Genomic DNA, 17,911 nt, shown 5'->3' on the forward strand with positions numbered 1-17,911 from the left:
TCCAGGTGTCTTTTTATAAGATGTTTTCTTGGCGAGGAGAACCCTGCCCGCTGTCAGCATTACAGATTTCGCTCCTTCAGTACTTGAGAGTTTATAATTTGACAAGAAGCGTTTTTCCCCCTTCTAAATCACAGGTTGTTCCGGTTGCCCTTGGTGTTCAGTGTCTTCAAGGGGCATTGTGGGTAAGTGACACTCTTATCTGGCCAATTCTTTCTCTCCCCCTGCACTTAATATCACCCAATTTATCTCTTCCCTTGGTCTCAGTTCTTCCTCTGCGACTTTTTTTTCTGGCTCTTTCAGTTGCAAAATGATTAATCTCACATTGATGAGATCATAGCGAGCAAATTTAAAACATCTGACACTTCTGATGTGGGGGTAAAATAGTTTTAGCTGCATGGGTGAAGGCGTTATTCCATAATGAAGCCATTCTATGAAAACCTGCACAACGTTGATCATTGGGTTAACACCACAAAAGCAGTTCTTAATGATATACAATTCGCAATAGCCCCTGTTTAAATGTATGTGTAATGCTCTGTGTGAAGCCTGAAATTAGTGGCTGAATTGGCCTTGGTGTTCATGTGTTGCCCCAATGCACACTTCCCCCAAAAACACAACCATGGAACCGCTTTAATTGTTAATAATATAATATAATATAATAACTGTAAAGTTAATGTTGTTAATGTTCCTAATGCCATTGCACCCTCACACAACACTTCTTTCTCCACTTGTGTTTAACAGTATTTTATTGCAGCCCTTGACTGCAACTTTACATTTTTAGTTTTAAGTCATTGTGGCCTCTTTAGCTTGGAGGTCCTATTTTGGATGCCATTTTTGTTCTCCTCAGGCCAACGGGTGGCAGTGTCCTCATGACTCTGACATGCAGATTGAAGAGCGCAGACAGCCATACTTCAACAGGAAGTCATCGTGGGCACGTAGTAGTGCCTCCTCGTCAATATAGACTGCAGCTCTCCTGCTGACAAGGTGGTACTGCACCTTGCGCATGCTCCATCCCAACACGTAGCGGAGCAGGCCGCACACGGCTGCTGTGGAGCGGCCCACGCCTGCGTTACAGTGAACGTACACAATGTGTCCATTCTCCAACAAGCCCCACAGAGCCAACACTGCTTGGGGCAGCATACGCACACGACCTGCAGGGGGCGACACACATTACTGCATCACATTTACAACATTAATGGGGCTATTATCCAGAGTTACAGGGACAGTCCCCATGGAGACACTCGAGAATAGGAGACTTGTTCAGGGACACAATGGTAGTAAGTGGGGTCTTCTCGTGCATAGGCAGGTGTATTGCCCACTAGGGTACTACCACCTCTACATACAATTTCTGCCTTCTAGCTTGTATTAGACACAGTCCTTGTTCTGTAAAAACTGGTCTAAATTTTGACTTCATCTTGTATCACTATAGTTCAGAATAACAACCTGTCATTCTGTCCAAAAAGCAGCACATCATTTATTCCTCAGGGAGCATGTTGGTAAGTTGAGGTCAAGCATTTTCCTTTGCTCCTGCGTAAACAAAGGAATACTGCCAGGAAATGAAATCTCTCAGTAATCAACATACAGCGGGGAAAATAAGTATTTGACACATCAGCATATTTATCAGTAAGGGGATTTCTAAGTGGGCTATTGACACAAAATTTCCACCAGATATTGCCCTCAAGCCAAATATTGAATTCATACAAAGATATCAGAACATTTAAGTATAAAAGTTGAGCCATAATAAATAAAGTGAAATGACACAGGGGATAAGTATTAAACACACTTTATTTAATACTTCGCAGAAAAGCCTTTGTTGGTGATCACAGCTTCTAGACGCCTTTTGTATGGAGAGACCAGTCGTCTGCGTTGCTCAGGAGTTATCCTGGCCCATTCTTCCACACAAACGGTCTTTAAATCTTGAAGGTTCCTTGGGCCTCTTTTGTGAACTTTGATCTTGAGTTCTCTCCATAAATCTTCTATGGGATTTAGGTCAGGTGATTGGGCCATTCAAGCAACTTGATATTCTTTCTTTGAAACCACTTTATTGTTTCCTTGGCCTTGTGTTGGGATCATTGTCTTGCTGAAATGTCCACCATCTTTTCATTTTCAGCTTTCTGGTAGATGGCAGCAGATTTTTATCCAGAATGTCCCGGTACATCTCTCCATTTATCCTGCCTTCAATAATATGAAGTCTGTACCCCTTGCTGAAAAGCAGCCCCAAACCATGATGCCTCCACACCCCTAACTTAACTGTTGGTATGGTGTTCTTGGGGTGGTGGGCAGTGCCTTTTTTGCTCCAAACATGGTGTGTAGAAGGACAGCCAAAAAGTTTAATTTTGCTTTCATCTGACCATACTACAGTCTCCAAGTAATCCACAGGCTTCTCCAAATGCTGTTTCGCAAACGTTAACCAAGCCTCAATTTGCTTTTTGTTCAGTAATGGAGTCTTGCGTGTTGAGCGTGCATGGATGCCATGGCGGTTCAGTGCATTGCTTATAGTTTTCTTTGAAACAACAGTACCTGCTGATGCAAGGTCTTCCTGAAGTTCTGCCAGAGTGGTTCTTGGCTCTTGGAGAGGTCTGGTCTCCGGATTATTCTTTGGACTCCTCGGAAAGGGATCTTACGTGGAGCACCTGATCGTGGCCAGTTTATGGTGATAATGACCCCACAGTGCTCACAGGAACATTCAGCATTCTGGAGATGCGACTATAACCATTCCCATCAGAATGCTTTTCAACGATAAGGTTACGAAGATCTTGGGAGAGTTCTTTGCTTTTGCCCATCATGAAGTCTTTTCTGCGTGCCTGCTGGGTAATGAGAAGCCTTTATAGGCCATCAATTAGGACTAAAGCATCTGATACCAATAGGGGGCACGGTTTCTCTCTCAATACTGACAGATTTCAGGTGATCTCCTGGCTTTCTATGCCATTTTGGACCTTGTTATCATCATTAACTGTGTCATTTCACTTTATTTATTATGACTCAACTTGTATACTTAAATGTTCGGCTTTCTTTGTATGAATTCAATATTTGGCTTGAGGGCAACATCTGGTGGAAATTTTGTTTCAATAGCCCACTTAGAAATCCCCTAGCTGATAAAAATGCTGATGTGTCAAATACTTATTTTCCCCGCTGTATACAAAACGGTGAACGTGTTTGTCTGTTTACCCTCAGTACTCATGTCTGGTGTAGGAATCCAGACATATGCGATGTTGTTCTCTTTGTACAGGTGCATCATGGTCTCTGGGGTCATGACCTCGGAACTGTCCAGACGACACCCGTAGGAATTGTTGACCACATCCCACTCTGTTTGGAAGTTCATCACCGCCGTAACACCTAGTTCATACTTTAGTTTCAGCGTCACATGTTCCCGCTGACGTGGGCAACTTCCCAGCCACACCCGTGGCAGCACTCTGGAAAAATAGGCAAGTTTAGGAAAGGAGTCATTTATTTTTTATCTGAAAATAGAGCACAAAACCACATTGGCACAGCTAACAGACGTCAACACTGCTATACTGAGATGATTAAGTAGGTAATGCATGGTTTGTACAGTTGTGTATCTGTGTGCAAAATAGCTAATAACGTTTCCTAAGGGAAGCAGCAAAATTCTAAAACAAGGCTGCAATAATTGGGAAGGCATTATGTAAATTATGGATTCGCACAAAGCTGACCTAAGCCAAACACTGATCTGCTGGGTCAGCAGTGAAGACCACTACCTCACACCGAAAAACACCATAACAGTTTTACAATGTTGTGCCAAAAGATTACAGAAGCTGTAATGTAGCCTTGAAATACCATGTTTCATAATCAGAAGACACTGTGAGGTGAATTTAGTTCTTTTTCCCTTCACAAATGCAGAGATATTAATAGAAATCTGATTATGGTGGCCAGTTTCGAATGAACCTCAAGTGGTTTGCACTTCATACAATCTTGTTATGAAGGGCGAAAGCTTTCTACCTAAAGTGATTCGATTCCCTTCCCCTACATTCTCAGCACTTCAAGAACAAGACCTCATGTTTTGTCTTGTTGCAAGGACATCTGACATAGAGAAAACACCACTGTCATCACTTTCCTGCCCAACACCCCAACCTTCTCCTTTTGTCCTTCAGTCACATATGCCACCATGTACAGTTCCTTCTGTTCTGTTCAAATAACATTAATTAAATCAAGCAAATGATTAAGCATTCAATGATAATGATAATAATCATTGATTACATAGATGATCATAGACCTGCACAGCAGTAGTACTTAAACAATCAACACAATTACAATTGTACATTACAATTCACTTTTCACACAATTCACCAGTCCACTGATATTACCTTGTAAATATTTACCAAATGAAGCCCCTGTAGAGAAAAAGGTACTAATACTGTGACAGTCAGCTTGTCACCTACTCAGCTACCACTACCCTTAAGCCTCATATCGTCAAATGGAATGGTTGTTGCTCTTGAAGATAATAATTAAACACATTAAAGCCATTAAACGTCTATAGCAGTGCCCTCATGCCAAATTTGCAACCACTGAGAGAGGTCATCAAAAGTTTAGATTAATTGAAATTGTAATCACAGATGCACAGACTGGAATGTAAATTCCCCGACAGTGTGTGTGTGTGTGTGTGTGTGTGAGTGTGTGCGTGTTTCAATGTCCAAACTGAACGTGATCAAAGCCCTTGCAGAACAAAAGCCCTTCTTTGAAATAGTTCAGTCTGAAGCGTCCATGGTATGGTGTCTGCATGCTAACACACACACAGACACAAAAGGTGTATGAGACCAAAGGTTTTTTGAAACTCCCCTGACCATGACAGTTGATATCACCTTTTTAAATTAAATTCGGGAATTGTAAGCCTAAAATACACATGACTTAAAGACATACTAGAAGGTGCTGTCAAATGTGCCAAGATTAAAGGGAAGGTGTGAGAGAGGGCACAGTCTTTAAAGAAAAAATTATGATGTAAGATATAGATATATATGTCCAATCAAGCAATGCTAACCTGTGAGTTACAAGTATCGGATTGTGAGGGTCCCGAACCTATAATATTATAATCATAAACCTATATTCTCTATGAGAATAGTACTGAGAATGATAAATCAAGGTATTCCACAGGGTTCAGTTTAAGGCCCACTCCCTTATGTAATTATGTTTTTATTAGAAGGTGTGGGTTGGTGTGCCGCTACTGAGATGTGCTGTCAGATGGTTTGTTCCTCTGTTGTGATAGGCATCTATAAATAATATAATATATAATGGCACAACTTTGCTGAAAAGCATTGGTTAGGTTGATCTTATCTTATCTTATCTATTTACTTACATTTGTATATTTGAACCTCTTTCTCACATTTAAAGTACACCTTTAATACAAAAACATAACCTCTTCCAGATCACTAGATTTATATTGATCCTTACATGAAGATGTACTAACCAGTGTCACACACTCCCATTCATTCCCTTCGAAATGTTCTCCTCTGGTCTTTCATTTAACCCTCATCAGTTTATAACTTAGCTTCATTTTGAAAGCACTGCTGTAACAGGGAAAACATGTACGACCAGCAAAAACTGTCCTTTTCAGTACGGAGTATGTGAGTGCATATCCTAATATTAATTATTCGGACTTCCCAAAAAGACCATTAAAAACAGCCGCAGTTAATTTAGAATGCTGCTGGATTCATTTTGTCGAGAGTGCATTCGTCCAGTAGTAAAATCTGAACACGGGCTTCTAGTTAATTAGATTTCTGCAACTAGTCTCTGAATACATACCTGGCATGTTAACAGGATACAACCCAACAAGGTTGGTCCCATTTTTTTTTTGTACACACATGCATATGTTGTATGTTGGTATGTTATATATTGTCTACCTACTGTGAGAAATGCATGGCCTGTGCTCCAGCAATGCTGAAGTAGAAGTCGGTGGTGTGCTTCATCTCGTCCGTGTGCCCGCTCCCCTCAATCCAGTGGCCAATCGGATTGCAGTACACTCCATCCACCACATTCTGCTCGTCATACGAAAAGCAACGGTCGTGATGGGGCCCGTTGCCTGTTTCATTGATGCAACACAAAAGGCACAAAAATCTACATTGCATGGCATGTGCATGGCGATTGGAGATTGTGTGTGGTGCACGCGCTTAGGTGAGCAGGTGACATTCAGTGTGTGAGCATGCATGGAAGAATAAAGGTCATTGAGGGAGTGTATAATGAAGTTAGTTCGGCCGAAAGGTATAGTGTGTGTGTGTGAGTAGATAGTTCTGGAAGGTCAACAAGTTGACACCTCATTCTCTGGCGCTTCATTTCTCTTCATTTCCCCTTCCCCTTTCACTTTCCTTTCCGCGTCACGTTCCCTCTCTTTTCTCCACCTCTTTAAGATCAGGTTCATCTGGCACTCTGGGCAAACTCTGTTAATTTCCTTCGAGCCTGACTAATGAACTCTTAAACAAACACAACACACTCACCAATAATCACTAGTGCGCGGGAATAATTACCATCTCCTAGGCCAATTTAGCGTACGTGAAGAGAAGAGCGGGAAGAATTAGTGGAGTTATAACCTGCGCTCTCGTGATAAATGAACGGCGCTCCGCAGCGGGGCCAGGCCCCCCGTATCGAGTGGATATTCATCACGAGGCGACGCCGACGCTGGGCCGGATCGGGCGAGGTGCGCCGCACAGCCGTAAAACTCTGCACCCCTCTCGGACCAAACTACCAGGCGGATGTTCCGGAGAATCTGGATCCGCATTTCTCCTGTCGTTTCTGGACCCCGCACAGCCCCTATTCCAGATTTCCGTTCCATTAGCTCCTTTGGCCGAGTGGATCCAGAGTGGATTAACGTTCTCGAGATGCAGGTTCATTTCTCTGGAGGAAGTCCAGGTTAAGTGTCTCTCTCTCTCTCAGGCACACAGGGGCGGGGAGAGACCTTGCTGTCATGTTCCACTTCCCGCTAGGCGACTACCACTAACGACAATACGTTATATTTATACAGCGCAATGCGCTCCTTTTATCAGTCCGTTTATTGCAGTTATTCTCAAAGCGGGAATAACTTCCTCCCAGGACCGACCCAGAGATATCCTCCGACAGCCCACATCAGGATGATGAAGATATTTAGAGTCGTCTGGCCGCACTACAGACCTGTTGTCCTATTCAGCACAAAGCAGAGAATTGAAATGTGAAGGTTGTCCTGATAACTGGCCTCTTCCCAGGACACAGGACCGTCCCCCCCCTGGACATCGGTCATCCATTTGGCGCGTCCAACCCCGGGTATCATCCGTTACATCTTTTCCAAAAGACGAGAGCCAGCTTGCCGGTGGTGGGCACTGCCAAAAAGACTCGTCTTTGTCTCACGTCTGTCCATGGCGCTCGTTTGCAGGAATTTCAGGGACTTTTACTGCAGCGATTTTCTCCACTTCCCTTCCATCCATCCTGCGGAGGTTTTTAATCACCTAATGTACCTGAAATGTGTACATTTTCAATTCCTGGTTCATCACGTACTGACGAACCCTCGCGTGAACGCTGCTGAGAAATATTTGACAGCTGAAAAATACATCTGGGATCGCAGGAGCCCCGAACAATTACGGAACCTTTTAACAGAAAATGTTTTACATCATTATGATGCTAATATCATATGTTTACCCATCTTATTTAGCTTGCTTGCCTAGGACAATTTGTTGGACAACACTGTAACAATAAAATATCCCGCAAGACAATAAATGTTCTTAATTCTGGAGGTAAGTAAAGTGATTAAAGCGATTGTGACTGTGCAGAATTTCCTGGCCTTTAGGAGAGCTCCAGAAACTCTGCTCTTGTGATGATGCATGTCTGATGCATGCTTCCAAATGACAAGCCATAATTTCTGCCAAAAGCAACAGGACGAGGGAAGGCCAAAACTAAAAGGTTACAAGAATGAGACGGATGGACCGAGTCGTGTCTTTTTAAGGGACGTCTGCAGATGCTTGCAGTGCCTCTGCGTTTCAGAACCAAAAGTCTCTGTCCCTGCACTTATTCTTACACAACTGTGACTTATCTGTTGTTGTGATTGGACACATGTGGACATGAAGACACCAAGATGGTGATGCGCCCATTGCTTGAGCTCTTCTGCCACCTACTGGTATAAAGCGCCTTTCTAAATGCATGTCCCAGTCTTCCATTCTCTAATGAAAGACCCTGAAATAAAGAGTATTGGAGCGTAATGTAATGTTTCAGTAAGACTGTAATGAATGTTCTTATTTTAAAATGGTAATTATCTCATGGCTAAATTTGCTAACATTGAATAATAAGTGAATATTGAAGAGACTGATTAGTTCAGTCATTGTGCTGGGTGATTTTATTTTTTTTTCCTATTATATTCCCTGACCAGGGACCTGGGAGTCGCAGGTTCAACCCCCACTTACTACCATTGTGTCCCTGAGTGAGTCACTTAACTGTGAGTGTCTCCGGCGGGGACTGTCCCTGTCACTACTGATTGTAAGCCGCTCTGGATCAGGGCGCCTGATGAATGCTGTAAAAGTAACGGTACAGAGCAGTGATTATGTAAACTGGAGCCCCTATTTATTAAGAGGCTGGCAGAGAATGGTGCTGCATGACCTCCCTTTCTTCCAACCAGTCTGTGAAGTAGTCCCGCGTGGAATTTGCGAGCTTTGACTGTGGTTGGAATGTTAATTTGGTGTCAGACCTAGTCAAGTTAGTCGCAGGTCCAAATCACCTTTCTTACTCCTGCGCCCCAGGGCGCCACCGACATGTAACGTACTGTGAGGCGGCAGCGTGGAATTGTCGGGTACCTTCCCAGACGGTCTCCCCGCCGACCCGCTGGATGAACTTGAACCAGAAGCGGCCCGGGCGCGGCGGCGCGAGGCGCGCGTTGCCCACCCACAGGCGCGGCTCGCGCGGCGACTGGGGCGCGCCGCGCGCGACACTCAGGGGCAGGGCGCGCGCCGGGTCCCAGCGGCCCAGCTCGTCCGGCGAGCCGGACACGAGCACCTCGACGCCGGCGCGCTCCGCGGTCACAACCACGCCGAAGCGGAGCAGCATCGCGGCGAGACGTGGCGACGTTGCCGACGGACGATCTCGCGAGATAACGCGAGATAACGCGCGGCTAGAGGGCGAGAAGAGCGGCGGACGACGAGCGTGTGTGGGGACGTTGCGACGTTTACTAGGACCTGACCACGCGGAGACGCCGCGACCGGTCCAAGACCAGCCAAGCATGCCGAAAACACGCTGAAAACACGACGAAAGCTCCTAATTCCACTTTTCCCGTTCCACCTTAAACGCTGCTCACCACACTGCAATACTGACGTTTCGCCACTAGGGGGGGACAATTCAGCAAGATTTACCTTCCGTCTTTTAAACGCACAATGCAAGAAATAAAATATAAATATGGCGATGAGAGCTTGCGTGCACAATTTTTCAACATTAAATACCCTTGAAACAATGGTGAGAAGCACATTTGTTGTGTAAAGATAAGAAACCAGGTACGAGCCAGAAAAGTGATAATAGTTTTATCCATCTCAGTTTTAGTCACATACTGTAAACCGAATGTGTACATGAGCAGACTTCCCAGGGGACGGACAGTCCCCATAACTTGGCATAAACTGTGGAGCAGCCAAGGGAGCAGACCCACAACAGAAAGGTGGTTCGAATCCCAGAGCAAGGTACCGTCCCCACACACTGCTCCCTGGCCGCTTTTCATGGTCGCCCACTGCACCAATGGTTGCACAAGATACGACTCGTTGTGTGCAACGTGTGGCGTGCTGTGCATCACAAATGAGAAAAACAGTCACGTTCGCTTTTTTTACCACTTTCATAAACCTGTGACTTTTTCCTAATGTTGCTTAATTTAGTTTTGCACTTGCTTTCTTGTGATGAGAAAAAATGTGGATCTGATCAATGTTCTGTAGTGGATTTAATATTAAAGGGTACTTCAACATTTTGACTGGGTAAAGAAACTCTTGATATATACATCAAGAGTTTCTTATATAATATGAAACATATATAAATGAATTAATTCCTGCTGCTGCTAAAATATGAATATGATAATAAAACTGGCATGTATGTAGGGTAGTGGTTGCATTATTAATATTACGTATTTTCTCTTCAGTCTCCTTTCTTGTTAATTAATTTATTTACACAGTTAAATACGTTGTCATTGTGAAACACAATGCAGCAAAGCACACAAGGAGCAGTGTGTGGGGACAGTGCTCTGCTCAGTGGCACCTCAGCAGGTCAGGATTCAAACCGTCAACCTTCTGATTACGGGGCCGCTTCCATAAACACCACTGCCCCAAGAAGAAATTAGCAGAGGATGGTTACACTCCATCAACCTCTGGATTATGGGCCCAGAATGCTTCTGCTGCGCATCACCCTAGATGGGACTCGAACCCACAATCCCTGGATTTAGGAGGCCAGTGCTTTATCCATTAGGCCACTAGGGCTTAAGTCACTTCCTTACAAAGCAGTAATAGTGACCAGATAAGATTTAGGTGATGGCCCATTTATAACACAGCAGCGACACATGGCAACACACGTCAGTGTTGCTGCTATGGAGAGTGGTGCACCGGCCAAAAATATCCAGCCAGCAGCAGTCCTGTGGTCAGGAACCACGGATGAACGAAAATGCTAAACTTCCCATAAAGTGGCAGTATATTGATGAAGCATCAAAGCTGTTTACTAGTGCACCTACTCATTTGTGTCTGTCATTACATTTGTAAACTTTCACTAAAAATAGTTTAGGATTATCCGCATGATTATGGGTACGCTTTGTTATGAGTATGTGGACTTGTTGTATTAGGGGCATCTGGGCTCTGGACTGCATGTCATACCCGAAGACAAGCAAATATGGTACGAATCATCCATACAGCCAGATTCGAGACAGTCTTGCTGCATATTTAAATAAGCACATATCACAGAGACTCCATGTTTAAATTCAGCTTTAGAACACGCAGTTCGGCAGGATAACCACCACACTTAAAGGGAGCTGCTTTTGAAAGGCTGTTTTAAGAAGGCGTGTTACATCACATCCTTACATTCAGAACAGCGTCCCAGTCCCCCCAGCTGGGGGACGGGACGAGCGCATCAAATATTTACAGTAGCAATCACCTGAAAATCCTGAACATTGATCTTGTGACGGTGCGACCGATGCGTTTGTTCACTTTCACTTTCTCACAGTGTAGTGTTAGATACATCATATCCCATTTATGCTCGTCTTCATTATTAAAGCCACAACCTCAGCGTAAACATTCTACTAACAATAATCCGAACAATATTTTTTATATGCACGTCGACTGTGAGGCATCTGGATTTAGTCATCGGTCACTTTTATTGACAAAATAGTGCAGTAAAATATAATTACACTCTCATATGTGCACATGCATACATAAACATCAACACACACACACACACATCATGCCTGAATTTTTTGGCTTGTGTTTGGGATTCAACAATGTACTCCTTACTAATGTAGCAAGTAGCTTAGCCCTATTTTCAAGAGTTTGTCACAACCCCATTTACACGCTCACACAAACACACACAGTAGTGAAGTCAAGGCTTACACTTTTTTTTTTTTTTTTAAACTGACTTTCATCAAATAATAATGTTTGGGTTTTACACATGCTAAAATAATCTGCCACAGCTATAGTGTTTAGTGAACCAAGGCTTTAAAGTACTGATACACACTCCCTTCACACAGACACACATATAAACACTCACGCTGCTGTGGAAGCCCTAGCACTACATGTACTGGCATGTCCAAAAAAAAGTTATCATTCTTTTGTCAACAGTTGCATATTAAAACACACATGAACACACAGGGCTGTATTTGAACAGTGCTACACACAGCACAAACGTCTCAGCACGGCGGGCACACTGCACATCCTCCACGTTATCAAAATGAAATAAAAACAAAACATAAAAAAAAAAAAATTATAATTCAAGTGAACAAGAAAGTGCAAGCCAGCTCTCCACCGCCTTCGTGCTGCTTTTTCTTGTTAGCCCATATTTATTGCTGAAGACCTAGAAGACAAACAGCTGACAAAGACCAAGATGAGTTTGTGCCGTCAAAAATACAACCCTTGGACAGCGTCTCAAACATTTTACAGTAAAATGACATCTAAAAAAAAAAAAAAAAAAAAAAAAAAAAAAAAACTTTATTTCCGGTACTGGTTAGATGTTTCATTAGTTTTTACTGTTTGTAGTTATGAGATATGAATGTGCATGTATGTTTATTAGACGAGGACGTGTAAACGGGTGCGAGACGTGTAGTCAGGACACGGGTCTGAGGTTGTGCCTGGTGAGCTGGCGCTGGGTGCCCATGCAGGGCAGCGCCACCGCCTCCAGGTGGCGTTCGACAGTGTTGAAAGGGCAACTCTGCAGGTGATTGGCCAGGCTGGGGGCGTCTGAGAACGCCCAGCGCTCCACTGGACTGAAGGCTGTGCTGAAACGCCAGATCTGCGGACACACAAAGCATCAAACTGGTTATACAACAAAAACATGCACTGAAATGCAAGAATGTCAAATTATGGCATAATTTTTGTAAAGAATTTGCAGTGCACATCTTCCACAGGTTAAAAACTTGCTTCCGGTACGTCCGTCCCCCCGTCCCCCACATCTGCAATAGAGGCTCCACACTCAAATCCAGCTTCAGTCAAGCTCTGAACAAGCACCAATTATTTCCATGTCCTTTCTTTCTTACTGCGTGTATGGTTTTTCTAACAGAATAAACCGAACACCCCAATTTATGCGGCAGATAAAGGGCTAATTCTAAGCCTTTGGAAAAGGCTAGTAGTGGCAAGACACTCGCTTATGAACCAAAAGACCCAGGTTCAAATCCCACCATTGTGTCCCTGAGTGAGTGTCTCCAGGGGGGGGACTGTCCCTGTAACTACTGAGTTTTCAGTTACCCAGAATTAAAAATACACTTCTAAACACTACACACTTCACCTGGAACACCAATAAGTCAAAATAGAGGGTGGGGGTCTCATATGACTGTGACGATAAAGCCCTGTGTCGGACATTTGGAAGTCGTACCTTGTCTCGGACCTGCCAGGTGTAGGTGCCATCGGTACGACGTTGCCTCTCCCATCGCACCACGACCATCCCATGAGTGGGCAGCAGGCTGGCGCAGGTGGCCCTGAGCGTCCGCGACACCTGGGACAGCTGGCACAAGCTGAACCCATCCAGGTAGCGCGCCAGGTGGCGCAGCAGCTCCGAGGGCAGGGAGCTCAGGTAGTCCTGGTCATGGGTGGGGGTGGCGGCGGAGAGGTGAGGACGGACTCCGAACGCCCGCAGGTGAGGGTCGTGCACCACACTGGCCCGGGGCGGGCAGAGCCTCCGCTGCGAGTAGGAGCAGCCGTACGCAGCCAGCGGGCACCGCTGCTCCACCCACCCACTCAGCCCTGCGTGCAGGTCGCCGTGGACATTGCGGAAGTGCCAGGCGAACTCATCCCGCCTGAGAAGGTGGCCGCACTCGAACGTGAACATGGCGCCCTCCCGCGTGATGTGCGGGGCGCGGGCGTACGTGTGCCTGTGCGTGTGGACGGGGAGGCGCAGCGTGCAGAACTGGCTGGGCTCACACACCCTCGACGTCGCGCGGTCGCAGGCCGACGCCGACGCCACCTCCCCCACCGCAGTGGCCGACGCCAGGACGCCGGCGGGCAGGGCGTGGGTCTGGCACGCGGTGTGGCAGTGTACGCCTCCGAGAGTGAACTCCGTGGCGGAAACGCCCCTCCCCAGCGCCGACTCCCCCTCCACGCACGCCAGCATCAGGGCCAGGGTCACTCCGTCTAGGTCCGACAACCTCAGCGGGTCCCGTGGGAGCCACGCCCCCAGCTCTGAGGTGTCAGTGGCCTTGTCCTCCTTAGCGGCAGTAGGTCTGGGAAGCAGGCGGGACGGCAGGAAGGGCTGCAGCTGTCGCCGCCAGGCATATACCCCGCTCTGGCCGGCGATGAAAGGCACAGCAAACACAGGGCGCCTCGCTGTGACTTCCCAGGGTGCACTGCTGTTGTGGTACTCTGTAGCCTCCACGGCGTCCGACTCGTCGTCAGGAGGAGACACGTCCACGTGGGCAACCATGTTGCTATTTTGACTCTCCCTGTTTGTTACCGCCAAGCGTGCCGATTGGTGGAAGTGGCTGTCGGAGTTAGCAGCGGCTGCTATGATTGGCTGATTGGCGGAGATAAGGTCCTGCTGCAGCCCCGCCCCCAAAACGCTCAGATCCTTATTGTCACTGTTGTAGTTTATTAAGCTGTTCGCGTTGGCGGCTTCACTGCCGCTAACAACGTGAGCGTCCTTCATTCCAGCCGTCCAGTCCTCTGTGTCTCCATGGCGACAGTCGTCCTGCATGACAAAAGCAGCCGAGTCTGATGGTTCTAACGCTTGTGACTGGATGCCTGACGCTTGTGTATGCAAGTTGTGTGTGTTAATGAGGATGTTGAGGGCCGCTGCGAGGCTTCTGGTCGTCTGGACGGCGGTCTGGTAAAGTTCCTCTAAATGGTCGTCCTTCAGGGCGCTGATCCCGTTCACCAGGGTCTCCTTGGAGGTGCTGGGGAGCGCACCCTCTTTCACCTCCTCCATTCTCTCCTCGCTCTCACCCTCCTCTTCTCTCGGGGGCGGATCCGCCTCGGCGGCGCGACTCACAGTTGCCGCGGAGATGAGCTCGAGCGAGGAGAGGAAGGTTCTCTGGTCCTGCAGGGCGAGCGCCATGTCCAGCTGCTGCTCCCCCGCAGGGACGTTCTCTCCCTTGCTCCGGTCCTCCTCTCTGACGGGCCAGCGGTTCCACTCCATACTGCAGCGGACCACGCTGGCCGGGCAGGCAGGCAGGTGAGTGGCTATCCTGGCGCGAGGAAGCAGCATTTTGCAGCCAGAAGCCCGGTTCAGGCAGGGCACCCTCTCCAGCGGGCACAGGAGCGCGTGCTCCTCCAGCTTGCAGGCGTGGAACATGGCCCCGCACGCCATCGCACAGGAAGTGACCTTGCAGAACGTGGCAGAGCATCGGCGGTTCACGCAGCTCTCGCAGTGGGTGTGCGGCCAGTCCATCTGGGAGGAGAGAGAATCTGTGGGAACACACACCACGACACCACAACTTGACTCAAAAATAAATACTCGTCAATATATTCTAAACACAAACGCAAAATAAGTACTGGTAATAGTCTAATATCAATGCATTACAAAATTCCTGTCAATAATTTTTGTCACTAGAGGTGTGGCCACTCACTAAATCTCCATGAATCTTTAGTGTCAAGTCGTCATCGTTTTAGTTGTAATGACAATCAATAGGCGAGCTCCACCGGAATCAGGAATATGATAAATTCGAATAAATTAATAATCATACGTTCAGCATAAGGGTCCTGTGTACAGAAGGCCAGTCAAGCCCCGCCCACATTCTCAATTTTCCTTAAATGTCTCCTGGTGACTTTAGTGTTCTGAGAAAATTCCGAATTCTGTCCGAAAACCTTCTGGGAAGTACATCCCCTCGTGCATAATCTTTAAATAAGTTTGTTGACATGAAGACACCTTTGCGCAACACGCCGTAAAACGCGGTGGGCGTGGCTTCCAGAGCATGACGCGTCGCGGCGTGTCTTCATACGTCACTGGGGACGACTTCAGACGGACTGTAATAAAGCACCTTCAGTTGTGGACATTAATTACTGACCCCTTGCTGGATGCTGGTTGGTCGGCGTTCTGAGCCAGTAGCGCACGTGTGGTCAATGTTGACCGGAAACAGTGGGCGACTTTTTGAAATATGGTAAACAAACCAGACGTGGCAGCCGTCAAAAGTTTCTAACAACACCGATGAAAGCTCAGAAATGTCCCAGCCAGCCAGACTGTCCACGTCGGACAGGCAGCGGCCTCGCTGATTAAGTTGATTAAGGATCTTAAACGTGAAATGCTGGCGCGTAACTCGAGCCCCGTGTCCAGTTTAACCAACATCGCGGCGCGGCGACCTCGTTGTAACGTCGGATCGGGCGAGGCGGGGGCTGCCGGGACCTGCGTGGACCCGCGGAGGACTTTTTTTAAAAAAAAGTGAGCACCGGGCGATATAAAGACCGAGAAACCGACTTGCGGACCACAGCCAAACTCCTCGCTCCCGTCCGGAAAGGAACCCGGGACGGAAAAGCTCCTTACCGCAGCACGACACGGACACTCCTCGACTCTGACGGGCTCCAACGCGGACAGGCGCTCTGGTTTAACCAACAAAAACGTCCCGCATCCTTGAGTTTATGTTTTTATCCGATCCGGAATCTTCTCCCGACCTGGCGCAGATTAGTGTCGTCATCAGCTCGCGTCTCCTCCCCGCAACAGGAAAAGGAAAGTTTAAAAAAAACATTCTGAAGAGTTTAAAGCGAGTCTGACGCGTTGCCAGGTCCGCTTATTCTAAACGAACTCGTCGTACAAAGTCGTCCTCATAGTTCAGAAATAATCGCAAAGGCTGAATGCATTTTGATTAATTAAACGCGTCTTAACATGAATTAGGACCGTATTTCTACCCAACTAGTCAGTATCAGCCAGATAACTAGTTGGGCCTGTTTTTCATCTTGGTTATTGGTCAATTATGAAGTGAAGTGATCAAGTGACATGATTGTCACTTGTGATACACAGCATCACAGCACACGGTGCACACAGTGAAATGTGTCCTCTGCATTTAACCCATCAACCTGAGTGAGTGGTGGGCAGTCATGACAGGCGCCCGGGGAGCAGTGTGTGGGGACTGTGCTTTGCTCAGTGGCACCTTAGCGGAACGGGATTCGAACCGGCAACCTTCTGATTATAGGGCTGCTTCCTTAAGGCCACCAAAAAGATTTCTGATTTGTAACAACCACCATGATAAATCCACATATCGATCCTGAATTGGGTTTCAAGGTGGGAAAGAAACATATTAACCAGATTTATGCAACCTTAACTTTGCCACTGAGCAAAGCACAGTCCTACACACTGCTCCCCGGGCGCCTGTCATGGCTGCTCACTGCTCAACAAGGGTGATGGTTAAAAGCAGAGGACACACTTCATGGTGTCACTGTGTGCTGTGCTGCAGTGTTTCACAATGACTTTTCCAATCGTTCACTATCTTCTAATTAGCAAGAAGACTGACTTTAAGAAATTATACAAATTTTGGGTCTATGCAATTTACCCCGTAAAATTTGCTGCAGGAATCTTTTATACTGTGCGCTGTCAGTCTCCCCTGGTTGCTGTACAATGAGGAAGCTCATGCTATTGTAGACTGACAATTCATGGATGAAACCCACATTGCTTTAATAAAGCACAATTGACTATTTTTACAATTCTTCATTTTTAGATCTCTGCAAATAATAACAGTCGAACAGAACAGAACAGAACTGTAATTAAGATTTTTAACGCCATTGTAATTAGTGTATTGAAAATGTCGGCTTTTTTGTGCAGGGTTTCAGGTCAACACCAATTATTCTGGCCTTGTCCTTTACTTTTTGTCTTTGCTTCAATTTCTCAAACATAATAAATTTGAATTCTCCATTTCTGTGAAAAATGTATTGTTAAATTTCTTTACATTCTTCCAAGCCAATACTATAAAGCTGTTAACCCTATTTTTATTCTTACAATAATTCTATACTACCACCAGCATTTTATTTGTTCACCCAACATTATTTACTGTTATAACTGTAAAAAATATTTATTACGGTTCTATGTTGCTGTCGTGTGTCCAAAACCGAGCAGAATAATGTTATTGTGTCATAGAAGCAAACTCTTCAATCGTTTCACATGTTGGCGAGACCAGCATTTATTAACATAGTTGTTTTTTTTTTCATTAATTGTAAATCTGGTATAATACAAGATGATATATATAAACAATAAAAAAGTAGAATCGTGACGTTTTAAGCGTGCTTTCTGAACGGAATATGTAAACATATAAAAAGGCTTGAAAGCCCGGATATTCGTGAAACACCGCCACCTAGCGGATTGATTTCAATCT

The 17,911-nt window shown here is 46.0% G+C and overlaps 2 protein-coding genes across 5 annotated transcripts; both read right to left on the minus strand.

Moving 5' to 3' along the window:
• Positions 1–512: 512 nt before the first annotated feature.
• Positions 513–9,044, minus strand: epm2a (EPM2A glucan phosphatase, laforin). Of its 2 annotated transcripts, none has more exons than XM_029002521.1 (4): positions 8,757–9,044; positions 5,854–6,028; positions 3,166–3,410; positions 513–1,148 (listed from the first exon to the last, which is right to left on the minus strand). In XM_029002521.1, the coding sequence occupies exons 1-4, from the start codon at positions 9,004–9,006 to the stop codon at positions 865–867; spliced, it is 954 nt and encodes a 317-aa protein (XP_028858354.1). In that variant the 5' UTR covers positions 9,007–9,044; the 3' UTR covers positions 513–864. The 2 variants fall into 2 exon arrangements, with proteins under 2 accessions (XP_028858354.1, XP_028858355.1); XM_029002522.1 differs by having other exon boundaries at positions 8,681–8,890.
• Positions 9,045–12,126: 3,082 nt separating this feature from the next.
• fbxo30b (F-box protein 30b) lies at positions 12,127–16,254 on the minus strand. Of its 3 annotated transcripts, none has more exons than XM_029002498.1 (3): positions 16,093–16,254; positions 12,997–15,020; positions 12,127–12,417 (listed from the first exon to the last, which is right to left on the minus strand). In XM_029002498.1, exons 2-3 carry the CDS (start codon positions 15,001–15,003, stop codon positions 12,232–12,234), a joined length of 2,193 nt encoding a protein of 730 aa, XP_028858331.1. In that variant the 5' UTR covers positions 15,004–15,020; positions 16,093–16,254; the 3' UTR covers positions 12,127–12,231. The 3 variants fall into 3 exon arrangements, with proteins under 3 accessions (XP_028858331.1, XP_028858332.1, XP_028858333.1); XM_029002499.1 differs by lacking the exon at positions 16,093–16,254 and adding an exon at positions 15,299–15,897; XM_029002500.1 differs by lacking the exon at positions 16,093–16,254 and adding an exon at positions 15,182–15,258.
• Positions 16,255–17,911: the final 1,657 nt, after the last annotated feature.

The sequence above is a fragment of the Denticeps clupeoides genome, chromosome 14, assembly GCF_900700375.1.
Source record: "Denticeps clupeoides chromosome 14, fDenClu1.1, whole genome shotgun sequence".
Classification (NCBI taxonomy): Eukaryota; Metazoa; Chordata; class Actinopteri; order Clupeiformes; family Denticipitidae; genus Denticeps; species Denticeps clupeoides.